Genomic DNA, 23,208 nt, shown 5'->3' on the forward strand with positions numbered 1-23,208 from the left:
GTTAGATAGGATTTTTTTTTAATATGCTCATAGCCTAAATGAAACATATTGATGAAAAAAAAGCTCTTGTGCTTAGCCAATCAGTTTTGCTCATTAATTCCTCATGGGTCACATAAGTGGAGTCATGGAAGTTGGTGCATCCTATGCTTATACTCTTTGTGCTAAAGGGTTTTCCAACTGAGAAAGCTGGGAGGTATGCATTGCTATAAAAATTCCATAAATATTGAGATTGTCCTGTTGCTGTTACAAGTAAAATGCATAAACAAATAAGAATTGTATATTTCATTGGGCACTACAGTACTTTGATAATCTTTGCAATTGTAGCATTGTACATTACTTGGAAGCTTGGCTTGGCCCTCTGGCAACAGCTGGAGAGTGTCTTAGCTCACTAAGCTCACCTTAGATGCTGATACAAGCTGTCTTGCAAAAAGATATCCAGGAAATGTTTGACAGAATTCCCAGCATTATTTCCCCTGATAGCTGAGTTCATTTAAATGTTGCGTGCTCCAATAATAAAGAAGAAACTTCTACATCAGGGCTTCTAAGTAATCTACTGGGACACCTGGAATCATCTAATAAATGGAATCATCACAGATGAAATGGGGATTAAAAAGACAGTTTGTTAACATGTTTTACATATTTACCAGGTTACATCAGAGGTTGCTTTAAAAATACCTTGTTCTGTTCTGACCTTTTTTTAGGCTTTCACAATAAAACCAGGCTGCTACTGTATGAAGACTCCACTTGTTTAAACAGCTGGTTTTATTGAATATGTTACTATGGGCCACCATATACTGCACAGATGAAAATGAATTGGCTTGAAATGGATGAAGCTGATAGGTTTGAAGCTAGATGACATATACATTGTTTGCATGAGACACATAACCGCAATGGTAGTAATATACATTTGATAATTACATTTTACTTTTGTTTGAAGCACTTGTGTGTAACCAGTTCAGTCATTACAACCTCCATATGCAGAAACATATTTTGCAATTACTCTGATGATCGTGGGATCGCTAGATATTTGACAGCAATGGGGTTGCTTGGCTCGACCATCTGGGGAATGTGCCCTGGGTCTCTTCCTCTGCGACCCAGAAGGGCTTCCCTTCACTGGTAAGTGAATGTAAGCTTTTTTAAGGATGCGGAGCAAGGGTGAATATTTCTTGAGAGGGTTTGCTTGAACAGAATGGGGGGGGGGTAATTTTACTTCTGCCGGGTGTGCTTTTTCCTTGGGAGAAGACGATGGAGAAGGGGAACTTATGATGGTGGTATTCTTGCTTGGAAGGGGGTTGAGATTGTTTCTTAGGAAGGGATAAAGTAGGAAAGAGACTTGTGCTAGGGGCGATTTTTGTTGATAATGAAGTTTTCCTAGGAAGTTTCCTAGTGACCAAGTACGTTATCACGAAACGTACGTTGAGGCGGTTCTTGGTCACGATACTCCACGTCATTTCCGGTCCAAAGGTTCAAAGGGAAAAAGTCACGAGGTGTGACGCAACGCGTCAGGGAAGGAGTTTGGTGTCGGACATACTACTTCCGGTTACGGCCGAAACCGGAAGTTCGCGTCTGCTGTATGTTTTGCTGTGTTCTTTCATGTAAGTGCGGATTTTTTCTTTATAATAAAATTGTTACTAGTTACTACACATGAAAGCCCCCTTTGTCTTCTTCCATTCCATACCTACTGGATACCTTGGAGCAATTGGGAGAATATTAACTGCTTATACACAGTGATATACAGTGATGCACTAACAGCGGTAGAACATTGAGGCTGGATGGATAAGGAGCCAGCAGCATTTCTGATTATATACAGCGCCTATTTGCCATTTATTGGAGGTGAGAGGCTGGGGGAAATAGGTGGTGCACACAATAGGCACTGAAGTTTGCAGTGGATTGTCACCTTTGGAAATCACTTCTACATTTTGCATGGACTTTGTTTTTTGCAAGTTTAAAGCTAATTGTGCATGTTTTTGTGGACAATCACTTGATAGTATTGTATTCCTTTGCACATAACCACTGGACTGATATTTAAAATTTTTTTCACTCATTTTCACATTTTAAATTTCATTCATTTGGATTATCTATGCAGATTCATATTTATTGCACTATATATGTTGTATTTGTAATTTCACCATTCATATTTTAGTGGAATAGCATCTTATTTGCACTTTAGTTTTAATTTAGTTATTACATTTTCATTTCAATTTTTATGCATTTCTAGGTAGCGCCGCATTTATTTATTTAATTTTATTCACATACTCTTGGTGCTGAGATCACCGTTTTGTGCTGGCTGCTTCCTGTATATGTAATTTTATTCATTTAGTCCTCTAGTTAACCACTAGGTGGAGCGCATTAGCATTTCTTTATACATTTACCTTCTAGGCTTTGCATACACTGGAACCCCTCAGGAGAAACGGGTAGGAGACCCCGCTCTACCCTTTGAGTGACCATCCACCCCCTCTGTTTTCTCTGAATGCTGCTTACCTTAGCAGTAAGGTAAGAAGTTAGTACACCTACGGGTGTCATTTGCACCGAAGATTCACAGCGCTTAAGTCACAGTGCCACTTGTTGATGTCAGCTAGCACCTTTGGTTTGCATTTTGCACCTTCTTATAGTTGGAAGAAAAACATCACTTCCAGATTGTGATTCTGCACTATTTGCACTTTCATATATATGGACTATTGTTGAAAATCTATTAAACTTTTTTTTTTTATTTATGCTTTGTGAACTTTTTAGCATTTATACACTATAGTCACTTTATTTGCATTTTGCACTTTACTGATAATTATCATATTTATTCCTTGTGAATCAATGCATTTGATAATTTACATATATCAGTAAGTGTATTACTTGAATTAATATATATTGTAACTATATTTTAGCACTTTACTTTTGTTGGAGCACAACACCATCTATTGATTTTGTTTACCAGCAGCCCCAGGCACATTCAAATGTAAGCGGCCATTCGGAATTTGCACTTTTATATTACTTTTAATAAATAGGATTACACTATGGGTTCTATTATTTTCTTCATATACAGTATCCCATGCATAAACTCTGAGGAGGAAGGATTCCATAAATCTCCAGATCACATCAATGCTAGCAGGCATCATCCTGCCAAAGCGTTTTTTGACTTTCTTTTTAACTAAAGAAGTCAAATCATTGTGGTAAGCAGATTATTTGCTTAGAACACATTGGGTGTCCCTATAGAATTTATTATAGATCACTATGAATTTTTGCTTGGGACTATTGTTTTGAAAGTATCACAGTTGGTGTCATTGCTATCAGTCTATTATGAGTTTACATAACATGTATGAATTGTAATTAGTGTTTAAAAATAACCAGTGCAACAACCTGAAGGATTTATGAAAATATGCAATATAAGGCAATTAAATGATATAATTTAGTGTGTATATATATATATATATATATATATATATATATATATATATAATTTTTTTTTACAATAATATGCATGGCATGTGCTCAGAGGTTATGAGTGAGCTTTGGAGGATATGAAAATTTGTGAGTGTGAATGCTCCAGCACTTTCTATTGATGCTGTGGGCTTGATGGATGTAGGATCAGTATCAGAGCCTCTTTCTCCCCTCAAGGATTATGGCCACACTGCCTGTCTGAAAACCTTCCTTAGCAGTCGGAAGCCTTATCTGAAGTGATAAAAGTAATGCTGTAAGCCTGTGGCCTAACCTGCCTTCTGTTGTGCATGAACCCTGGTTCAGGATAGAGAATACATCTGCACAACTTTCTGTGATGGAATTATGTTGTGTATTTTACTGCCTAGCTCACGAAAAATAGCAAATAAGCAGTGGTATTAAGGGAGAAATACTTTGCTTCAAGTAAAACCATGTTTTAGTTACAAAATTTGGCATATGTAGGGTCGTTTGCAAGTGGAAAGCCTGGTGTTTTATTTTACTGCCCATTGATAAGAGGAGAATCTGTAGGCCCAGTTTAATTCGTACACTGGCTGTGTTGAGCAAAGCCTATTTCCTTACAGTCCACAACTGGTTAGAAGTAAATTGGCCACTAGTGGCTTTCTCATCTAGTTATGTGAGCTGACCTGGCTGCACCAAGAACAAGTTAAAAGCCTGCAGATCATCTCATACATATTAAAAAAAATATACCCTTTATACTAAGGCACACCCAAACACTTAACCAATCCCTACAACAATTCCTTATATCCTAATTTTCTATACATCACTTAACCCTCAACCTGTGCATTAACCTGTAATCTATAGAGCTTACCCATTTTTGTTCAATGGACTATTCTGTAAATAAAATGCATTTTACTTATATAAGCATTTTCGGCAAAAATAAATGTAGCATAGCACTATCCCCTGAGGAGCCGCTTAATTGTTTTGTGATTTCTCTGCACACGTGAAGATGACACATCTTGCTCACTCAGCACTTACACACCTAGAGATATAACAAAGAATTTTTTAGGCCAAGTATAGCCTAAAAGAACAAAGTATTAGCAAGTGTACTTATACAAACAATTAAGAAGACAATAACGTTTCCCTGGGATGTATGGTTAAACACCTACAGTATTCTGAATATCTGTAATCAATACAACTGAATTGCTTTTATCTAGCAATAGTATATAAAGACATCCCTACCCTGTTATACGGGCCCAGTTTTATCCCACTGGCCAGTGATTGATCAAAAAAACAAACATTGGGGGTGGGGGGCAAAGTTGGGGCCCTTGAAGAAAGTACAACAGTTCCCAGGAAATAACTTGTACAGACCCAGGGTGTCTTCTTCTGGGTCTCCAGAAACGTACTCTAGTTCAGTTCAAGGCCTCAGACAAGAAAAGAGTTGTTTTGATTTCTCTCTTTTAGTCTTGCTGAGACAAGCCCATATTTCCTTCTTTAGAAAGCAGTGGGTGTGCTCTATCTAGTACAGTCTGATCACCCACCCTCTTTGCTTCTCTCAGATCCCCCCGATTGTGATCAGCTATAGTCGGCTTCCGTTCAGTCAGCTGCTCAGACATTTTTCAACGCCCTGCTACCCTTTTTGCCTGTCCTCTGCCTTTCCTGTCAGCAGGTTTCAGACACACTTTCCTTTCTTTGTTACATCAGCCAATCACCGATCTTCTGGACAGATCCAGACCAAGCCAAGATAGCTACCTCCTGCATTGGAGACACTCGATAGATGAGCATTGTAAAGTGATCTCATTAAAAATGGCTGCTGCACTTCTGCATTCATGAATATTCATTTTAACCATGTCCATGCTGCAGATGGATAATACAGCCGAAAAACAAAGTAAGAAGTTCTGCAGCAGTTATCAACTACAGTCCAGGTTACATATAATTAAAACATGGCTTATATAATAAGTCACCAAAACAACAAATGTGATACAATACATATGCTAGAGCTGAAAGCAAAATTGAAACATTAATTTGCTAATATTGTGTTTTTAATAATAAATCTGGATTTAGGGTCCTTTCAGATGAGTGTCCAGGTTAAATCAATCTGTCTGTTTCTCAGTCCATGGGGCAAGCAGATGTACAGTTTCTGTATATCTAACCACCTCCAATTTTTTCTAGGTCCGTGAAAAAATAAAATAAAAAAGGTTAATGTCCCTTTCCAATTTTTCAGACCCAAACGTGACCGACCTGTTTAGGTGTGAATAGGCTCAGGAGTATCCATGTTGTTTTTTACACTAAACTGCAACATCATTTATATATTGAGAACTTTATTATTAGTATAATATGCTTTGTAAATATGTACAATATCACTTTATCCTTGGTACAACACTTTTTTTATTTAACATGAATGTAGTTCTACTTGCATAGAAGAACCTATCACTGTTCTAAAATAAAGCATGCATGCATTCTTTATAGAGATACGTGCACAAAGAATGGAAAGGATACATGCCAGACCTTATATATTAAGTATAAGCTGCTGATGTTTTTTTAATTGCGGCTTTATTTTAGGGTTATTATGAGATGCAACAGGCACAAGTGGCCCTTAGCTGGATTCATGTAAAATGAATCTCAAACCAGTCTGCAAGTCAAGCCCTGGTACTCCTCTTCCCCCACCACAACATCTCAGTGCAATCCATGGTACTCTCCATAACTAACCAAAACTCTGTAGACTGCCAGACTCAAGATTTCAATTTCACATAAGCATTGATTCTGGAATTCTGGAGTAATAGGTATCTGCAAATTCCTTATTGTGCCTGTTTGTTGTTGATTGTGTGAACGTAATAAAGTAATATATTTAACATAACGACAGGTTCCCTTTAATTTTCATCTCTCTACTGTAAAAACCTAAGCAACACGGCCCCAACTTAGGTATACTTCTATGCAGTCTTTTTGGAAATATGTTCTGTGTCATGAAAGAAACTGCTTAGTTATCGTAAAATGTTTTCCAGACAGCCTGTAGTCTATTTTTCTCTTTCTTGTATGATGTCCTTGGATAATACATTTGTAAATATAGAAAGAGCTACAGCGGTGTTTGTTTGGACCAAGAGGATCATTAGTGTAAAAGAGGGTGTTGTGTTTTTACAGTTATACGACACTCATTCTTTACATGCTACACGTCAGCGACATAGAATGAGCCTCAGTGAACAGGTCAGACATAGGGTGCCATAACACACCAGCCTTCTTACAGCAGTGAAGATGGCAGAGCCTTTGGAAGAACAAGGTCAGTGTTGTGGACAATTCCGATTTAGCAGAATTTGCTGCTTTTAATAACCCATGTGCAGGCAAGTGTCAGCGTAGGCAAATTTTGAATATAGCTTAGGGGATCATTGCATTTATCTCTTGCTGACATATACGTGCGTGTTGTAGATATTAATATTAGGGAACAGGTCTCAGTCTCTGGTAAGGTCATATAGGTTCATATGTGCTTTATAGTCATTTTAAAATATTCCGTTATCAAGTGCAAGCAGCTATATTCAGTGCAAGGAGCTAAATTTAAGGTGCAAAAAGAGCAATACCCTGACTCATTGACGTTGTGAAAATAGGTGAGCACATTTTTGTTCTGTTAAAGGAAACTTCAGTGGTTGTGTCAATGTATGTATACCTTAGCACAGGGGGTGCTCAACCCTTTGAAGAGAGACTTAAGCCACTTAAGTGATTTGCTAACCGGTCGTGGGCCACAATGAACTATGGGATTTTACTGCCCCCCAAACCTCAAATGTAAATGAGCCCGTACTGTCCCTATAAGGCTGCTTTCACACTGATGTGCTGTGGTTTACTCGCACCACGGATGCAGCATAGTGCACCCGAGGTTTTTCTGCGCATTAGCTGTGCTTTGCCATAGACATCTAATTTATCTTGTGGGCTCTATGCACTTTCAGAAAGTGTACCAACCACGCAGGATATAATGGTAAGTCTATGGCTCAGTGCAGCTAACCCACAGGAAAGCCGCAGGTGCACTGCACTAAAAGTATGTGTGAAAGGAGCCTATTACCCCCTTTTTTATAAATACTAATATTGTCCATTGCAAAAGTGCAGTGTACTGTGGTGTCCATTGTTGAAGCTGTGAACAGCAGTGATCCCGAGGATCGCCACTGATCACAGTCCATAAACTGTTTATGAAACAGAGATAATTGGGGGAGAATGTATTTGAACATGTTCTCCCGCCCGGGGCAGACTGACAACTCATGGGGCCTCCGGGCAATAGGGGATTATGAGGCCCCCGGGCAATCAGAGATTATGGGGCCACACAGTATACACACACACAGTATACAATCACACAGTTTACACATACATGTGCACACAGTATACACAGACATGTTTCTATTGGCTGAGAAGGTACTGGAGAGGTGGGGAAGCTATAATCTCAGGATTTTTAGACCAAAAGGATGTTGGTAAGGGACATTTCAGAGACAGATGTAAAAAAAAACACAAATTTTTACATACGGTCCCTGGTTTTACTGAGGCTGGCAACCCTGATGGGGTCCCCTAGTGGCCCGGGGCCCTCGGGTGGCGCCCGAGTGGCCAAATGGTCAGTTCGCCCCTGTCTCCCGCCGATGATCTTCGCACACTGAGAATCCTTATTGACTGGCACAGAAATGGCCAATTTATGAAGCTGCGATCTCAGCACTTCACTGGCGATCTGGGTCAGAATTCACACTCCCTGATTCACCAGCTCAGAGGTGGAGAATCGGGGAGTGAAGAGAAAATCCTGGGGGATCTGAGGAGGAAAGAGGAAGATTATTGACTTATACCTCGTTTGGACCCCCCAAAACCATGCACCCCTCATATTTATGTGTGTGTGTGTGTGTGTGTATATATATATATATATATATATATATATATATATATATATATATATATATATATATGTATATATAAATAATTAACCACGCCGTCTGTCTGTGTACTGAGCAGTGATAATTTATACCTGCTTAATAAACTGACATCTCGGTGTTTCTGTGAATTTCTGCTACTGTAATCTTGTAGAGTCTCATGAGATGGCAGTATCAGGGGCCGTTCTCCACTGTTTGAAGCATTTGTAGATCTCTTCACTCCTCCAAAGGTGAAGCGATCTACAAAGCTTCATAAACTGTCATCCAGAGGAGAATCTCCTCTGAAAATGCCGGAGAATGAAGCAGCGACATTTTTTCACTGCTTCATAAACAGACACCTGTATGTGATATTTAATACACTTACCTTTTCCTCTTACAGCTTTTGCTGGCATCACTCCCCAGGCTGCAGAGCATTTGCTGTGACTCTGCCTGGTTCAGGAGCCATTGCTACAGAGGAAGCATCGGCAGGGCTGGTGCAAGGATTTATGACACTCTAGGCCTGGGATATGCAATTAGCTGACCTCCAGCTGTTGCAGAACTACAATTCCCATGAGGCATAGCAAGACTCTGACAGCCACAAGTATGACATCCAGAGGCAGAGGTATGATGGGACTTGTAGTTTTGCTACAGCTGGAGGTCCGCTAATTGCATATCCCTGCTCTAGGCGAAGCCTCATTTTGCCACCGCCCCCCCCCCCCCGGCTCCACCTCTGACCCCACCCCCTTTGCCCTGCCCATGTGTACCCCACATTTTTAATGAAGTGCCCATCAAATGCAGCCTCACCAGCACCCATCAATGGCAGCCTACCAGTGCCCATCAATGGATGTTTGCTTGCTTCCATTCATTCGGGAATTGGGACACAGACACAATCCTCCACCGCCACTGCGCCTCTGACACTATGTGTGAATGGTGCGGTGGCTGCCTGCTGATGCTGGTACTTAGTTTCTTGCTGCAGAGAGAAAAGAATAGGAACACCAGTGGCTTGGCACCCTAGGCAGCAGTGCACCCTAGGCGGCTGCCTAGTTTGCCAATGGTAGCACAGGCCCTGAGCATCAGCTTATGTTACTCCTGCTTCCTCTGCAGCCGCCTGCTTCCTCTGCTGCCAGCACAGGCTCCATGCACTCTGATGCTCTGGGATGGCGGGTCGGCAACCCGTTGATTTTGATCTGGGCTTGCCAACCCACCATCCCAGTGCTCTTCCCTGGTTTGAGGTAGAGGGCCACATCAGAGGTGCTTTGAGGGCCACAGGTTGAGCACCCCTGCCTTAGCACCTTAGGGGGTAGAGCATAACAATCTGTAACTTTCCTGTGTGGTGACTACATTGTTACCACAGCTATTTTTTTTAATCAATTTCATTGTTTTATATCTTTTATTTATTTATTTTATTTTTTCTTATGGTCAATTTCAATGGCGGTGTGGTTCACATGGTCCGTTTACACAAATACAGTTTAGGAAGTTACATAGCAGCTTGTTCACTTTATGGTAAATGTTGCTAATTTACCTTTCCATTGCATGAATGAGAATATACCTTTATAGAATATGTAAACCCCAACAATGAACTTGCCAAAAACACCTGTTTATCTTGCCAGAAATGTTTCCAGCTTATAACTTTCTGTTGTCTCTGCCTGTGCTGACTGTTAACAGTAAGTAAGCGTATATTGTTGTGGAGGTTACAGGATCCCCCTAGGAGGAGTTCCCACTAGTCCTGTTCTGTTGACTTGATACAGGCAACATAAGACTAAATAAGACACATGAGCTGAATAATACATAGTATGATTTCGTGAAAATATGTGCAATGGTCACAGAGATGATGTTGTGGTGTAGTATATTATACAAGGTATTTAACCACTTCACCCTCGGACCATTTGACTGGCCAAAGACCAGAGCACTTTTTGCGATTCGGCACTGTGTTGCTTTAACTGACTATTGCGCGATGTGGCTCCCAAAACAAAATTAATGTCCTTTTTTTTCCCACAAATAGAGCTTTCTTTTGGTGGTATTCGATCACCTCTGCATTTTTATTTTTTGCGCTATAAACCATGCGCTATAAACAAAAAAAGGACAATTGTGAAAAAAAAGCAATTTTTTTTACTTTTTGTTATAATAAATATCCCCCAAAAATATATATTAAAAAACATTTTTTTTCCTCAGTTTAGGCTGATCCGTATTCTTCTACATATTTTTGGTAAACAAAAATGCAATAAGCGTTTATTGATTGGTTTGCGCAAAAGTTATAGCGTCTACAAAATAGGGGTTTGTTTTATGGCATTTTTATGCATTTTATTCAATGACTGCGACATTATGGTGGACACATCGGACAATTTTGACACATTTTTGGGACCATTGTCATTTTTACAGTGATCAGTGCTATAAAATTTCTGTAAAAATTACACTGGCAGTGAAGGGGTTAACAACTACCTGGCTAGGAAGGGGTTAAGTGTGTCCTAGGGAGTGATTCTAACTGTTAGGAGGCATGGCTACTAGTGCTACACATCACTGATCACCGCTCCCGTTCACAGGGAGCCAATGATCAGTGACACTGTCACTAAGCAGAACGGGGAGATGTCTTGTTTACATTAGCATCTCCCTGTTCTTCCTCTCCATGAGACGATCGCGGGTATCTGCTGGTAACCGCGATCCTACTCACGGAAGCTCGCTGCGACCACATGGCGGCAAATTCAAAGCATTTAATTTTCATTAATTTGCCCAGCCATGCCATTCTGCCAACGTTTATGTACATGCAGAGGTCGGCAAGTGGTTAATGAGAACATTTAGACCCTTTTCACACTGGGGCGCTTTGCAGGCACTACAGCGCTAAAAATAGCGACTGAAAAGCACCCTGAAAGAGCTGCACCTGTGCCTCCAGTGTGACAGCCCCGAGGGCTGTCACACTACAGCGGTGCGCTGGCAGGATGCTAAAAAAAAGTCCTGCTAGCAGCATCTTTGGAGCGGTGTGTATATTGCTCCTCCACTGCTCCTGCCCATTGAAATAAAAGGGCAGCACGGCTATACCGCGGGCAAATGCTTTGCTGGTGGTTTTAACCCTTTTTCGGCTGCTAACGGGGGTTAAAAGCCCCTGCTAGCAGCCGAATACCTCAGCGAATACGACGGTAAAGCATCACTAAAAATAGCGGTGCTTTACTGCTGATGCCGCCCCAGTGTGAAAGACCTGCTTCACACTAGTGCACTTTCAGATGCGACTTGCATTGTTCAAATTGCATGGCAATGGAAATCACATTGATTTCAATGGTATCTGTTCACATCAGTGCAATGCAACTTTGGGGAAGGTGCCCGTGCTACTTTGATGCAATGCTGCACAATTTTGAGCCCCATAAACCTCAATAAAGAGGCACCAAAAACACATGCACATGCATTTTCTTGGTGCGTTTGTGCTTGCGATTTATGGTGGTTGGTAAGAAGCCGGAATCCGTCTACTTCCTAACAACCAATGACCCACCTCTGCAGTCAGACCGAGGAAGAGTCATAGGTTGTTGGGAACACACCAGTACTAAAACATAAAGAAAGTAGAAGGCGCATTGGCCTAGTTAATTATCCTCATTAGAAGTTTCATTGATTAACAAAAATAGGTATCATACTCACAAGAGAAAACTTGAATAAAAGCACAGCACATCATACTATTCCTCCATAGGAGTCCATATGAAGCTGTCCCCATCCCCTGGGGCTATCACGCAGTGGCAAAAGCTGATGAGTTTCAAGGACTTCCTCTTCCTCAGAGCTAGTCAGTGGTTGCAGTGAAATTGTTTGGGGCAATGCCTGGAGTTACCATGTATGCGATGTCTCTCTTAAAGGAGAAGTACAGCCAAAGCTCGCTTGGCTGCACTTCTCCTTTGTATCACAGGAGTTTGGTGGGACTGCAGACAGCTATTTTAATAAATAAACTTGTCCAAGTAATCCAAAGTTTGGATTAGTAAAACTTTTTTTATTTGCCGCGGCTTTATTTATTGGTTTACATATCGATATTAAATATCACTAATCAATTCTATAATACATTTTCTAGCAGAATTCATCAATAACTTTAATAAATATTGCAATGAACAACTAAGCTTTTATAGCCCGCCGCTGATGACTCCCTAAGGTGACTGGCAATTTCTCACTCACGGAACTCCCTTTATATAGGGGTTCCTCAGGCTTCTAAAAGCTTCTAAGCCCTATCCTATGGGTTTTGAGGCTCCCCCATTTAGCTGTTTCTAGGCCCCCTAACTTACTTATTAAGATGGCTTTCACACTGCGCCGCCTAGGGCATCGGCAGTGAAGCGGCGCTATATTTAGCGTTGCTTTACCGTTGTTTTAGTGACGCTATTCGGTTTTAACCCCCCCCCCCAGCGGCCGAAAAGCGGTTAAATCCGCCCGTAAAACACCACTGGGGAAATATCCTCGGCTGTGACTTTGTATTTTGACCGAGGGAATCCCCCATTTGTCAGAATAAACTGATCGTGCTGCATCCCATTGGCTGCATATGCTGATCAAATGTTCCTGATCCAGCAGGGCCGTTCAAAAGAAGCTGGTCTAAAGACTGCCTCTTATTGAACAGGGAGGGCTATGCATGGATCAAAATTCCAATACATGTAAGGCCAGCTCTAGTTGTTGGTAGATCTAAACCAGATTGCACAACTAGATGGTGACATGTGTGACCCGATTTAAGCAGATGGTGCAAGGCGGTTCAGCTGTAAACCTAGGCCAAGTGAATAGAGCAAAGAAAATTGAAGTCTCTGTGTGGTCACAATCCAGTTGTTTTTTGGACTCTTGACAATGCACATTTTCACACAGCATTTCCCAATGCATTTGCTGGCAAGAAAGTCTGGTATTTCTAACAGTTTTATGTGCTGATGAGCTTTCTCTTTACAATTTAGTGGTATAGTGTACACGCTTGTAATGTTTCCAGATTAGCTAATTGAAAATGTTATTTGTCTAATAGCTGCAATAAATGTTGCCCAGAGAACAGAAAAAGAAAGCTGCAAAATGCATTTAAATACAACTCTTCATATGGATGCTGTAAATTAATTTTACAAAGTAGGCTTGAAAACTTTACCGGAAAAAAAAAATATCACTGGTATTCGATAATAGGTGTAGATGTACCCAATGTATATATCCAGTCATTGGAGCCAATACAATGATGTCATCTGCCATTTTCATGAAACCACTCTTTAAAGGGAGAAGGAGATCCAGAATTTTATTACGCATTGCTTTCTCTAGTCTGAAAATCTGCGAAACATGAATGACACACAGGTAGAAAAATAAACTACTGGTGAGGGTCACTTCAAGACTTATCGTTATATTGGCATGCCACCTAAAGATCTAGGTAGCTGTACATCACATATTCAGCCAGTCTAAACATTTTTCTGATGTTACAGCTTGTTAGAGAGTTTGCTCATATGCAGGCAATTAATGTGTGCTGTGGTTATATCTTTAGAAAAGGCATTATCCTAAAACTGCAGATCTATTACCACTGCTTTGGCTAATCTATGCCTATAGAGAACCTGAAGCCTGAACCTGGTACAGCCAGAAGCTGGTGCTCAATATTTGGGGGGGGGGCACAAAAAACCTGCCCCCCTCACTCACATATACCACTACTACCAACCCTCCCCCCCGCACCCGTAACACAGGACGGCCTCGGTATTCACTCTTCCCCTCACTTTCTGCACTGGCTCCCGTTCGTCCTCATCATTCGGGCTGCTGCAATCTGCTGCTATGGGCTCTGCCAGGCGGATGGTGGCCAGTGTGAGCTCTATGGAGCCAGGAAGTCGGTGATCAGCCTTAGGAGGCCGATGCTGCTCCTACTCCAGCTTGTCGAGGGCTGCTGCTTCTCCTCGCGGGCAAAAACAGGAAGCGGCTTCTGAGACCCGATTGGCTGGGAGTCCTAAGACATAAGCGAATGTTAATTCGCTAATGCCACACAACTGGATGGGCTCAGGGTACAGTTCTCTGTGCCCCGAGCCCACCCTTTTTTGATGCCAATTAAAGCCTCAGGCTCTTATCATGTCCTTAAAAAAAAAACCCATTGAAATCCATACATGTAGATCAGGGGCCGGGCGCATGGATTAGGGGCCCTGCGCCCCTAATGGAGCCGCCATCACTGGGTACAACGCACAAACTTTGTATGGCTGTCATACAGTTCAGGCATCAACATTTGTATTTTGCATTCTGCTTTTCTACACTATGGCCCATAGAAAATGACATACACTACTAGCTAGAATGTTCTTACTGTAGTGACGTAATGGGTCATTAGGAAAATGGCCTGCAATGAAAACTGGGCATCTATAGATCAAGTGTAACCTTCCTGTCTCTGTGTGAATGACTATAGCAATCTAATGTATATTAGGCAAGGCAAAGAAAATTAATGAACTTTATTCCAGTTGATGAGATTATGTACAATACAACCTATACATCATTTGTTATGAATGGGTTTGTATGTACACAAGCACTCCGGAATTAATCCAGGCAAGGTCAATAGAGTTCACTTTGATGCTGAGTCACAGTAAACTCTTGGCAGCTCAGTATAGTGGATTTTATCTAAACAAATAAAGGGAAAAGGAAGAGGAAAACAGCAAAAAATATTTCTTTCTCATTTTTGGGGTGTTTAATGTTATTTTTTTAAAACATCATATATTATGCATAAAAAATAGATATACCACAATAATAAAAAAAAGCCCCACACAATTGTGTGGTGACCAACATCAAGTAACAGTAAGATGCAGAAAAAAAAATATATACATTTTTAAAGGTTCTATTTTCACCTTTTTCTCACGTATTGTCTAAAACAGACACAAGAACACTCACTGATGGATTTCCATTTAGCTGACACTAGCTTGTCTAGTTGCTCCACAAAAAAGGTACAAAGTGACCATCAAAAATGGTCCTCTATTTTTTTTTAAATGTGAAACGTTTGGTTCAAATCACATTTTGGTGAACTCACTAAACATCACGAATGGACTGCAAAATATGTGTTCAAGCTATGAAGCAAAATAATTACCATAAGCCAAGAACTAGGAGTTTATTTTTATACAATTGGAACATATTTGTTTGAGGCTGGAGGTACCAGCAGACCAGCTTCTAGCAATAGAAAAATAAAATCTGTAGGTTAAGCCATCTAACCACATGGTGCCCTATACTTCTTGAAATTAGAAAAGGATCTTGAAATCCCTTTTTTGCCAATTTAAGAAGAGTGCATTCTCTTCTTCGCCCATAAGGTTACAGTTCTAGTTATATCCATGGAACAGGGTACAAAATCATCACAAGATGGTACCACGTCCCCTCTTGGCTTCATAAAATGTTCCCTCTGTTAAAAATGTGACTGACAAGAAGGGATTGATGTTTCTTGTTTTCTGGAACTGCTCCCAGATTGAAGACTTTTGGAACTCAGCCCAAAAATGTATTTTCATTTTCATACTCATACTGGCCATGTTACTCCTCCACCTCACTCCCTTATCCAGAACACATTATAAGAAATCTCGCCCAATACATTTAATTAATGAATGCATACCAGTGTACTTTGGGCGAGTGGACCCCACCCAACAAAAGCTGTGGTTTAATTGCATCAAAACAATGGAAGACCCCACTTCTTTGATCAAAAATAACAAAACGTCAGCACTCCCTCCCCTAATTCAGCCATGTGTTGGGCTGTTGCTTCTTGCCCCTAGCTTTCCATCAAGACCCATGTCCCAATTCTCTCCCCCTTTAGGGTTCACCATTAAAAGTTGAGTTTTCCCTTTTTTTCTACATCCCCCTTCCCTCATACCCTACAAGGGGCTAATGCAAGCGTTTGGAGTTTGCAGCTTCGACCCTTCAAGTATTTCCACTGAGCAAGGCCTACTGTGGCAACCTATATACCATGTCCTTCTTGCTGGATTTGCAGTAACCATTTACTATTGGTCCCCTGCGGCTGTTAATGTCGTTGTGTGTTGCACTGATGCCTCTATAACTATGTTGGAAAAATTTGAAGACAAAAATGTATTAGAAAAAAAAAAATCCAAGCCAGAATATTAGCTTTAGCTGTATTAGTTGAATCAAAACTATGTTAAACACTTAGGTTCCCCTTACATATGGTATGTGGTTACAATGCATCTTTATGTTGGACTGTTTTTAGCCCTTGCAAATTTAGTACATTCAAGTAGATGCTATTAACTAACAAACCCTCCACATAATCACTATGCCAATAACTATAAAAGTGATTATCCACAGTGGAATTGATGTGACACCTTTGTCAAGTGGGGCAGAAAGTGTCTTTAGCCACATATTTCTTCTTTTCCAATAATTTTTATTATTGTTCTTAATAACAGTGATATACAAGTAATAAACAGACTGAATACTTCCATATGGTTCATGTCATAATCATTTAGTTCACAATATTTGACTTTAATAACATTTAAAGTGTATATATATATTATACAGCTCTTGTTATCAGCTTTTCCTTGCCTTAGAGCAAGGATTAGACATCAAAATTTAGAAAACATGTGCCTCACTTTAACCAACCTAAGTATTCACAGTTGAATACAAAAAAAGAAAAAGGAGAGAAGAAAGGAAGAATGAAAAGATGAAGTAAAACGTAATGAGATAAGAGCCTTGTTCTTCTACACGTTTTAAAAAAGGAGTAGTGGAAAAACATATAAATATCAATGTGTGGAGGCATAAACATTGCAAATGAGTGAACCTGCTCCTTTTCCCTGCCTGGGTAAAGCACTGCCACACATAAACATACAACAAAATTCCCAGCTCAACTTACCAGCCAGCCTGCAAACAACCAAACTGTCCTTTCTAATAGTTCACGTTAAAAAACAGGGGTTTAATTTGCATACATTTGCAAATACATGCATAAACTGCAAAGGCCACCACATTATTATCTAACTACAGTCCTAACTATAAATTTTGAGAGCCTCCATAGTAGGAGCACTTATATAATAGCAGATAGATTTAGGGCAGGTATGCCTGGAGTGAGCCCACTTCTCCTTAAAGGCACAGGGGCTCACTGAACACCCAGTAAATAGCACAACGGCAGCAAAGGTGTCCAGTGCTCCCCCCTCACCAAAAAACAACAGTACAGACAAACAGCAACTGCCCCAACCTATAACTGGCCTTAAAGTATAACTATAGGCAACACTTTCTTATTTTGGATAGCGTATAGGAGGGTTATAATCCATGTCAGACTTTTTTTTTTCCCCATCATCTGTGTCCCATTGCAGAGATTTTCCTTCACTACTTGTCACATGGCCAAAACAGGAAGTGAAAGGAAATCCCTGCAGTTAAGGACATTTCACCAAAACTAGTGTCCCCATTGGAGGATTTCCCCTCTATTAGTTTTCTGGTTATTCTAGTTATTCTTTATAATGTATCTTTGTAAAATAAGTAGGAAAGTAGATCCTGGGAGCAGTGGCAGGTACTAAAGTTTGAAAGATATTTACCACTAGCTATATATATTTAAAAGAAATAGGTCTGCTTTAGACTCAGAAAAGAGAATTTACCAAGACTGGAGCAGACAGAATCAGGAGCAGCTATCCATGTCAACCAATCAGCTTCTAGCTATCAATTTGAAAGCTTAACTGAACAAGTTGAAGATAGAAGCTGATTTCTTATTATGCTCAGCTTCTCCGGATTCTATCTGCTCCAATTTTAATAAATCCCCAGGAGAGACTATTACAATGTTTAGTTATCCACAGACCATATAGTGATGTGCTACTGATAAATTATTTTTTAAGTGTTATGTGCAAAAAAACAAGTGGGAAACCAATAAACACTGTGAGCTGAGAGCCCCCCCCCCCCAAGAAATGGCTGTTGGCAGTGCATCTCTGTTTCAAACAAAGGTGGGGTGAATTGGTCTTGCAAATCACTGTGGAAGGCAGAAGAGATTTAAAGTGGTTGTAAACCCTCTATTTCAACTTCAGCTCATTATAATCTGCATAGAACAGGCAGCTGATCGCTGCCTGTGAAATGTCACTTACTGTAACATTTTTTCTCATAATCCGTCCGGCAATCTGTAATGATGTCACCAGTGCATGCCCAGTCCGTATTGTCTTTGAGGACACGCTATGTGTGCCGTTTCACTATCCACAGCATGTCAGCTTATTTCCTTTCACTCTAAATGGCACAGGGAAGGAAGCCTCGCGATACTGTGCCCTCCTCCTCACCTTCCTGGATAGAGGCTTGGTTTACACATGACCGCGATCGCGCCTGCCAGAGATTAACACAGGGAAGGAAAGGAAGGGCAGAAATGACGTCCACAGAAGAGCCAGCAATAAATAGTAAAGATGGCGCACCCAATTTCCGGAAGAAGGGAAAATTTATAAAAGCAAAAAAAGGTATTTCCAAACCTTGTTTTAGTGAAATTTTTGCATGTAATACTACTATATACATTGCTGCATTATAATAAAAAAAAAAGGAAAACAATCTGGGGTTTACTTCCTCTTTAAGAGAACAGTGGGATTGATTTGATGTAAAACTGGAGAGTGCAAAATCTAGTGCAGCTCTGCATAGAAAACCAATCAGCTTCCAGGTTTTATGTTAAAGCTTAACTGAACAAGCTGAAGTTAGAAGCTGGTTGGCTACCATGCACAGGTGCACCAGAGTTTGCACGCTCCAGTTTTAGTAGAACCCCAATGTTTTTCATCTAGAAATACAAATCCAGTGCTGAAGGGCATACAAGCTGTGGCTTAGTGTCTTGTTAGTGGTAGACAAAACCCATTAGAGGCTTATATAACAGAGATACCTATGTTGGTAGAGTGGTATTCATAGAGGGGTTGGAGTTGTCGTGGTTAGTGAGTAAACATTTATTACCGGTACACCAAAAGACACATTGGCATTTGGAGTTTGATAAATAAATATACAACAGGCAGTTTCCTAGGGCTATGTCCAAAACTAAGAAATGACATAGTACGTATAATGACAGAACTGGGATTAGTTACCAATTGTGCTGAAAAATATATATATGCAGTAGCATGGCAGGTGGGTCTTAGCATCCACATACTGCACATATTGCTGTGTTGTTCTGGGGGCGTGTTTAACCACTTTCAGACCGGACCATTTTGCTGGTAAATGACCAGAGGTCTTTTTACACTTTGGCACTGCGCTGCTTTAACTGGTAATTGCGCGGTCATGCAATGTTGTACCCAAACAAAATTTGCGTCCTTTTCTTCCCACAAATAGAGCTTTCTTTTGATGGTATTTGATTGCCTCTGCGATTTTTATTTTTTGCGATATAAACGTAAAAAGACCGCAAATTTTGAAAAAAAATGATATTTTCTACTTTTTGTTATTAGAAAAATCCAATAAACTCAATTTTAGTCATACATTTAGGCCAAAATGTATTCAGCCACATGTCTTTGGTAAAAAAAAAGTCAATAATTGTATATTTATTGGTTTGCGCAAAAGTTGTCACATCTACAAACTAAGGTACGTTTTCTGGAATTTACGCAGCTTTTAGTTTACGACTGCCTATCTCATTTCTTGAGGTGCTAAAATGGCAGGGCAGTACAAAACCCCCCCAAATGACCCCATTTTGGAAAGTAGACCCCCTAAGGAAATTGATAAGAGGCATGTTGAGCCCATTGAATATTTTATTTTTTTGCCTCAAGCGATTGAATAATGACAAAAAAAAAAATTTTTTTTTTTTTTTACACAAAGTTGTCACTAAATGATATATTGCTCACACATGCTATGGGCGTATGTGAAATGACACCCCAAAATAAATTCTGCTGCTTCTCCTGAGTATGGGGATACCACATATGTGGGACTTTTTGGGAGCCTAGCCGCGTACGGGGCCCCGAAAACCAAGCACCGCCTTCAGGCTTTCTAAGGGCGTAAATTTTTGAGTTCACTTCTCACTACCTATTACAGTTTTGAAGGCCATAAAATGCCAAGATGGCACAAAACCCCCACAAATGACCCCATTTTAGAAAGTAGACACCCCAAGCTATTTGCTGAGAGGCATGTTGAGTTCATGGAATATTTTATATTTTGCCACAAGTTGCGGGAAAATTACAAACTTTTTTTTTTTTTTTTTTTTTTAACAAAGTTGTCACTAAATGATATATTGCTCATACATGTGCCATGGGCATATGTGAAATGACACCCCAAAATAAATTCTGCTGCTTCTCCTGAGTACGGGGATACCACATATGTGGGACTTTTTGGGAGCCTAGCCGCGTACGGGGCCCCGAAAACCAAGCACCGCCTTCAGGCTTTCTAAGGGCGTAATTTTTTGATTTCACTCCTCACTACCTATTACAGTTTTGAAGGCCATAAAATGCCAAGATGGCACAAAACCCCCACAAATGACCCCATTTTAGAAAGTAGACACCCCAAGCTATTTGCTGAGAGGCATGTTGAGTCCATGGAATATTTTATATTTTGCCACAAGTTGCGGGAAAATTACAAACTTTTTTTTTTTTTTTTTTTTTTCACAAAGTTGTCACTAAATGATATATTGCTCACGCATGCCATGGGCATATGTGAAATGACACCCCAAAATAAATTCTGCTGCTTCTCCTGAGTATGGGGATACCACATATGTGGGACTTTTTGGGAGCCTAGCCGCGTACGGGGCCCCGAAAACCAAGCACCGCCTTCAGGCTTTCTAAGGGCGTTACAGTTTTGAAGGCCATAAAATGCCAAGATGGCACAACCCCCCCCCAAATGACCCCATTTTGGAAAGTAGACACCCCTAAATTTAGGGGTACACTAGTGAGACTAGGTAATAAATGGCGGGTGCCCTGAAACTATAAAAAAATAACTAACCAACCAGCGTCACCTGTAACAGTTATATGGTGATCACTGGTGAAAGGGTTAACTAGGGGGCAATTAGGGGGCTTTATGCGGTAGTATATGGGGGTCCCTGGCGCTATAAAAAGCTGCAGCGAACCTAAATACCTACCTGCCTAACTAGCGTCACCTGTGACACTAATACGGCGATCAGAAAAACGATCGCTTATTAGGCTGGGTTCACACTGGAGCGATGCGGGAACGCCACGAATGCGCGGCGGGTTCCCGCATCGCATGCCTCCCGGCGGCAGTTCACACTGCCCTATGCGAACTGCTGGGAGTGTCAGTGAAATGTTACTGACACCCCCAGATCAGTTCGCATATCGCAGTGCGATCTGCAAACTCGGATCGCATGGTGTGAACACCCATGCGATCCGATTCTGCTGCGGGCCAAAAAAAGGGTCCCGTGCGAATTTGCGGCGGGTGCGGCGAATGGCTGAACTCGAATCGCACAGAGATCGGATGTGATTTGCACTGCAGTGCGGTGCGAATCACATCCGTTCTCATAAACCGCTGCAATGTGAACCCAGCCTTAGTGACACTGGCGACGGGGGGTGATCACGGGGTTAAACCTTTATTGGGGGGGTTAGGGGGGTACCTTAGAACTAAAGGGGGCTAACCCTAACTGCCCTAACAGTTATTAGTCACAAATGACACCCGCCGGGTGATCAGGGGGTTAAACCTTTATTAGGTAATAAATGGCGGGTGCCCTGAAACTATAAAAAAATAACTAACCAACCAGCGTCACCTGTAACAGTTATATGGTGATCACTGGTGAAAGGGTTAACTAGGGGGCAATCAGGGGGCTTTATGCGGTAGTATATGGGGGTCCCTGGCGCTATAAAAAGCTGCGGCGAACCTAAATACCTACCTGCCTAACTAGCGTCACCTGTGACACTAATACGGCGATCAGAAAAATGATCGCTTATTAGGCTGGGTTCACACTGGAGCGATGCGGAAACGCCGCGAATCCGCGGCGGGTTCCCGCATCGCATGCCTCCCGGCGGCAGTTCACACTGCCCTATGCGAACTGCTGGGAGTGTCAGTGAAATGTTACTGACACCCCCAGATCAGTTCGCATATCGCAGTGCGATCTGCAAACTCGGATCGCATGGTGTGAACACCCATGCGATCCGATTCTGCTGCGGGCCAAAAAAAGGGTCCCGTGCGAATTTGCGGCGGGTGCGGCGGGTGTGGCGGGTGCGGCGAATGGCTGAACTCGAATCGCACAGAGATCGGATGTGATTTGCACTGCAGTGCGGTGCGAATCACATTCGTTCTCATAAACCGCTGCAATGTGAACCCAGCCTTAGTGACACTGGCGACGGGGGGTGATCACGGGGTTAAACCTTTATTGGGGGGGTTAGGGGGGTACATTAGAACTAAAGGGGGCTAACTCTAACTGCCCTAACAGTTATTACAGTCACAAATGACACCAATGCAAAAAAAAATGACATTGGTGTCACTGTGACTGGGGGGCAGGGGTAATTGGGGGGGTGATCGGGGGGTAAAGGGGGGGTGTGAGTGTGCAACCCTTAAAGAAGAATTATATTGCAACCCTTAAAGAAGAATTTGGCTGGCTGCCATTTCAGCAAACAACACATTCCTGACTCCTAGCTGCAAATCTTTTAGATTTTTTCCAGTCGGGAAGCTGCATACAGACACTTAGGACAAAGGATAACAACTGGCGCAGAGCCCAAAGTCTACTCATTACTTAGCTGGAATCACAGAAAGTTCAGCTCATCTTACAGCATAGGGCAACTAAAACCCTAATGTATTCCTAACCTTCACATTGCAGGATGGTTCTGCATTCACATTCTATTTCATCATCTTTCTAACATTACCAGATTTGTATTTTTTTAGTTGAACCCTTCAGTCACTGTACAAATAAAGAGAATACCTTACTGATATGTCATAATACACAGCTACATTATCATAAAAAAAAAAAAAACAACTGTAACTTTTGTTAACTGCAAAATTTTTAACATTTTCAAGTCACAAATGAGAGGCTGCAACAGAGAATGGTTTGTGTCAAATATTTTTGAACACAGCCAAGAACCGCACAAACACCAGAATTGACATGCCTGTGTTATCTCTGAGCCAGTATCTCAGGCCAGGGAGTAGATACTGATGCTGAATGATGCCTAAACAAAGATGGCACCATCCT

At 41.2% G+C, this 23,208-nt stretch overlaps 1 protein-coding gene across 2 annotated transcripts in view; it reads left to right on the forward strand.

The window, feature by feature from the left end:
- Positions 1–23,208, forward strand: part of FGF12 (fibroblast growth factor 12) — a 619,715-nt gene that overhangs the window by 132,585 nt on the left and 463,922 nt on the right. The window contains exon 1 of one of the 2 annotated variants that reach the window (XM_077487533.1): positions 6,540–6,661. The exons of the other annotated variant lie outside the window; for it this stretch is intronic. Coding sequence (XP_077343659.1) covers positions 6,637–6,661 — 25 coding nt within the window. The 5' untranslated portion in view covers positions 6,540–6,636. Of the gene's footprint in view, positions 1–6,539; positions 6,662–23,208 lie in introns of those variants that run through there. 2 annotated transcript variants of the gene reach the window in all.

Source organism: Lithobates pipiens, unplaced genomic scaffold (genome assembly GCF_037356315.1).
Source record: "Lithobates pipiens isolate NorthernLeopardFrog02 unplaced genomic scaffold, aLitPip1_a1.2 Scaffold_18, whole genome shotgun sequence".
Classification (NCBI taxonomy): Eukaryota; Metazoa; Chordata; class Amphibia; order Anura; family Ranidae; genus Lithobates; species Lithobates pipiens.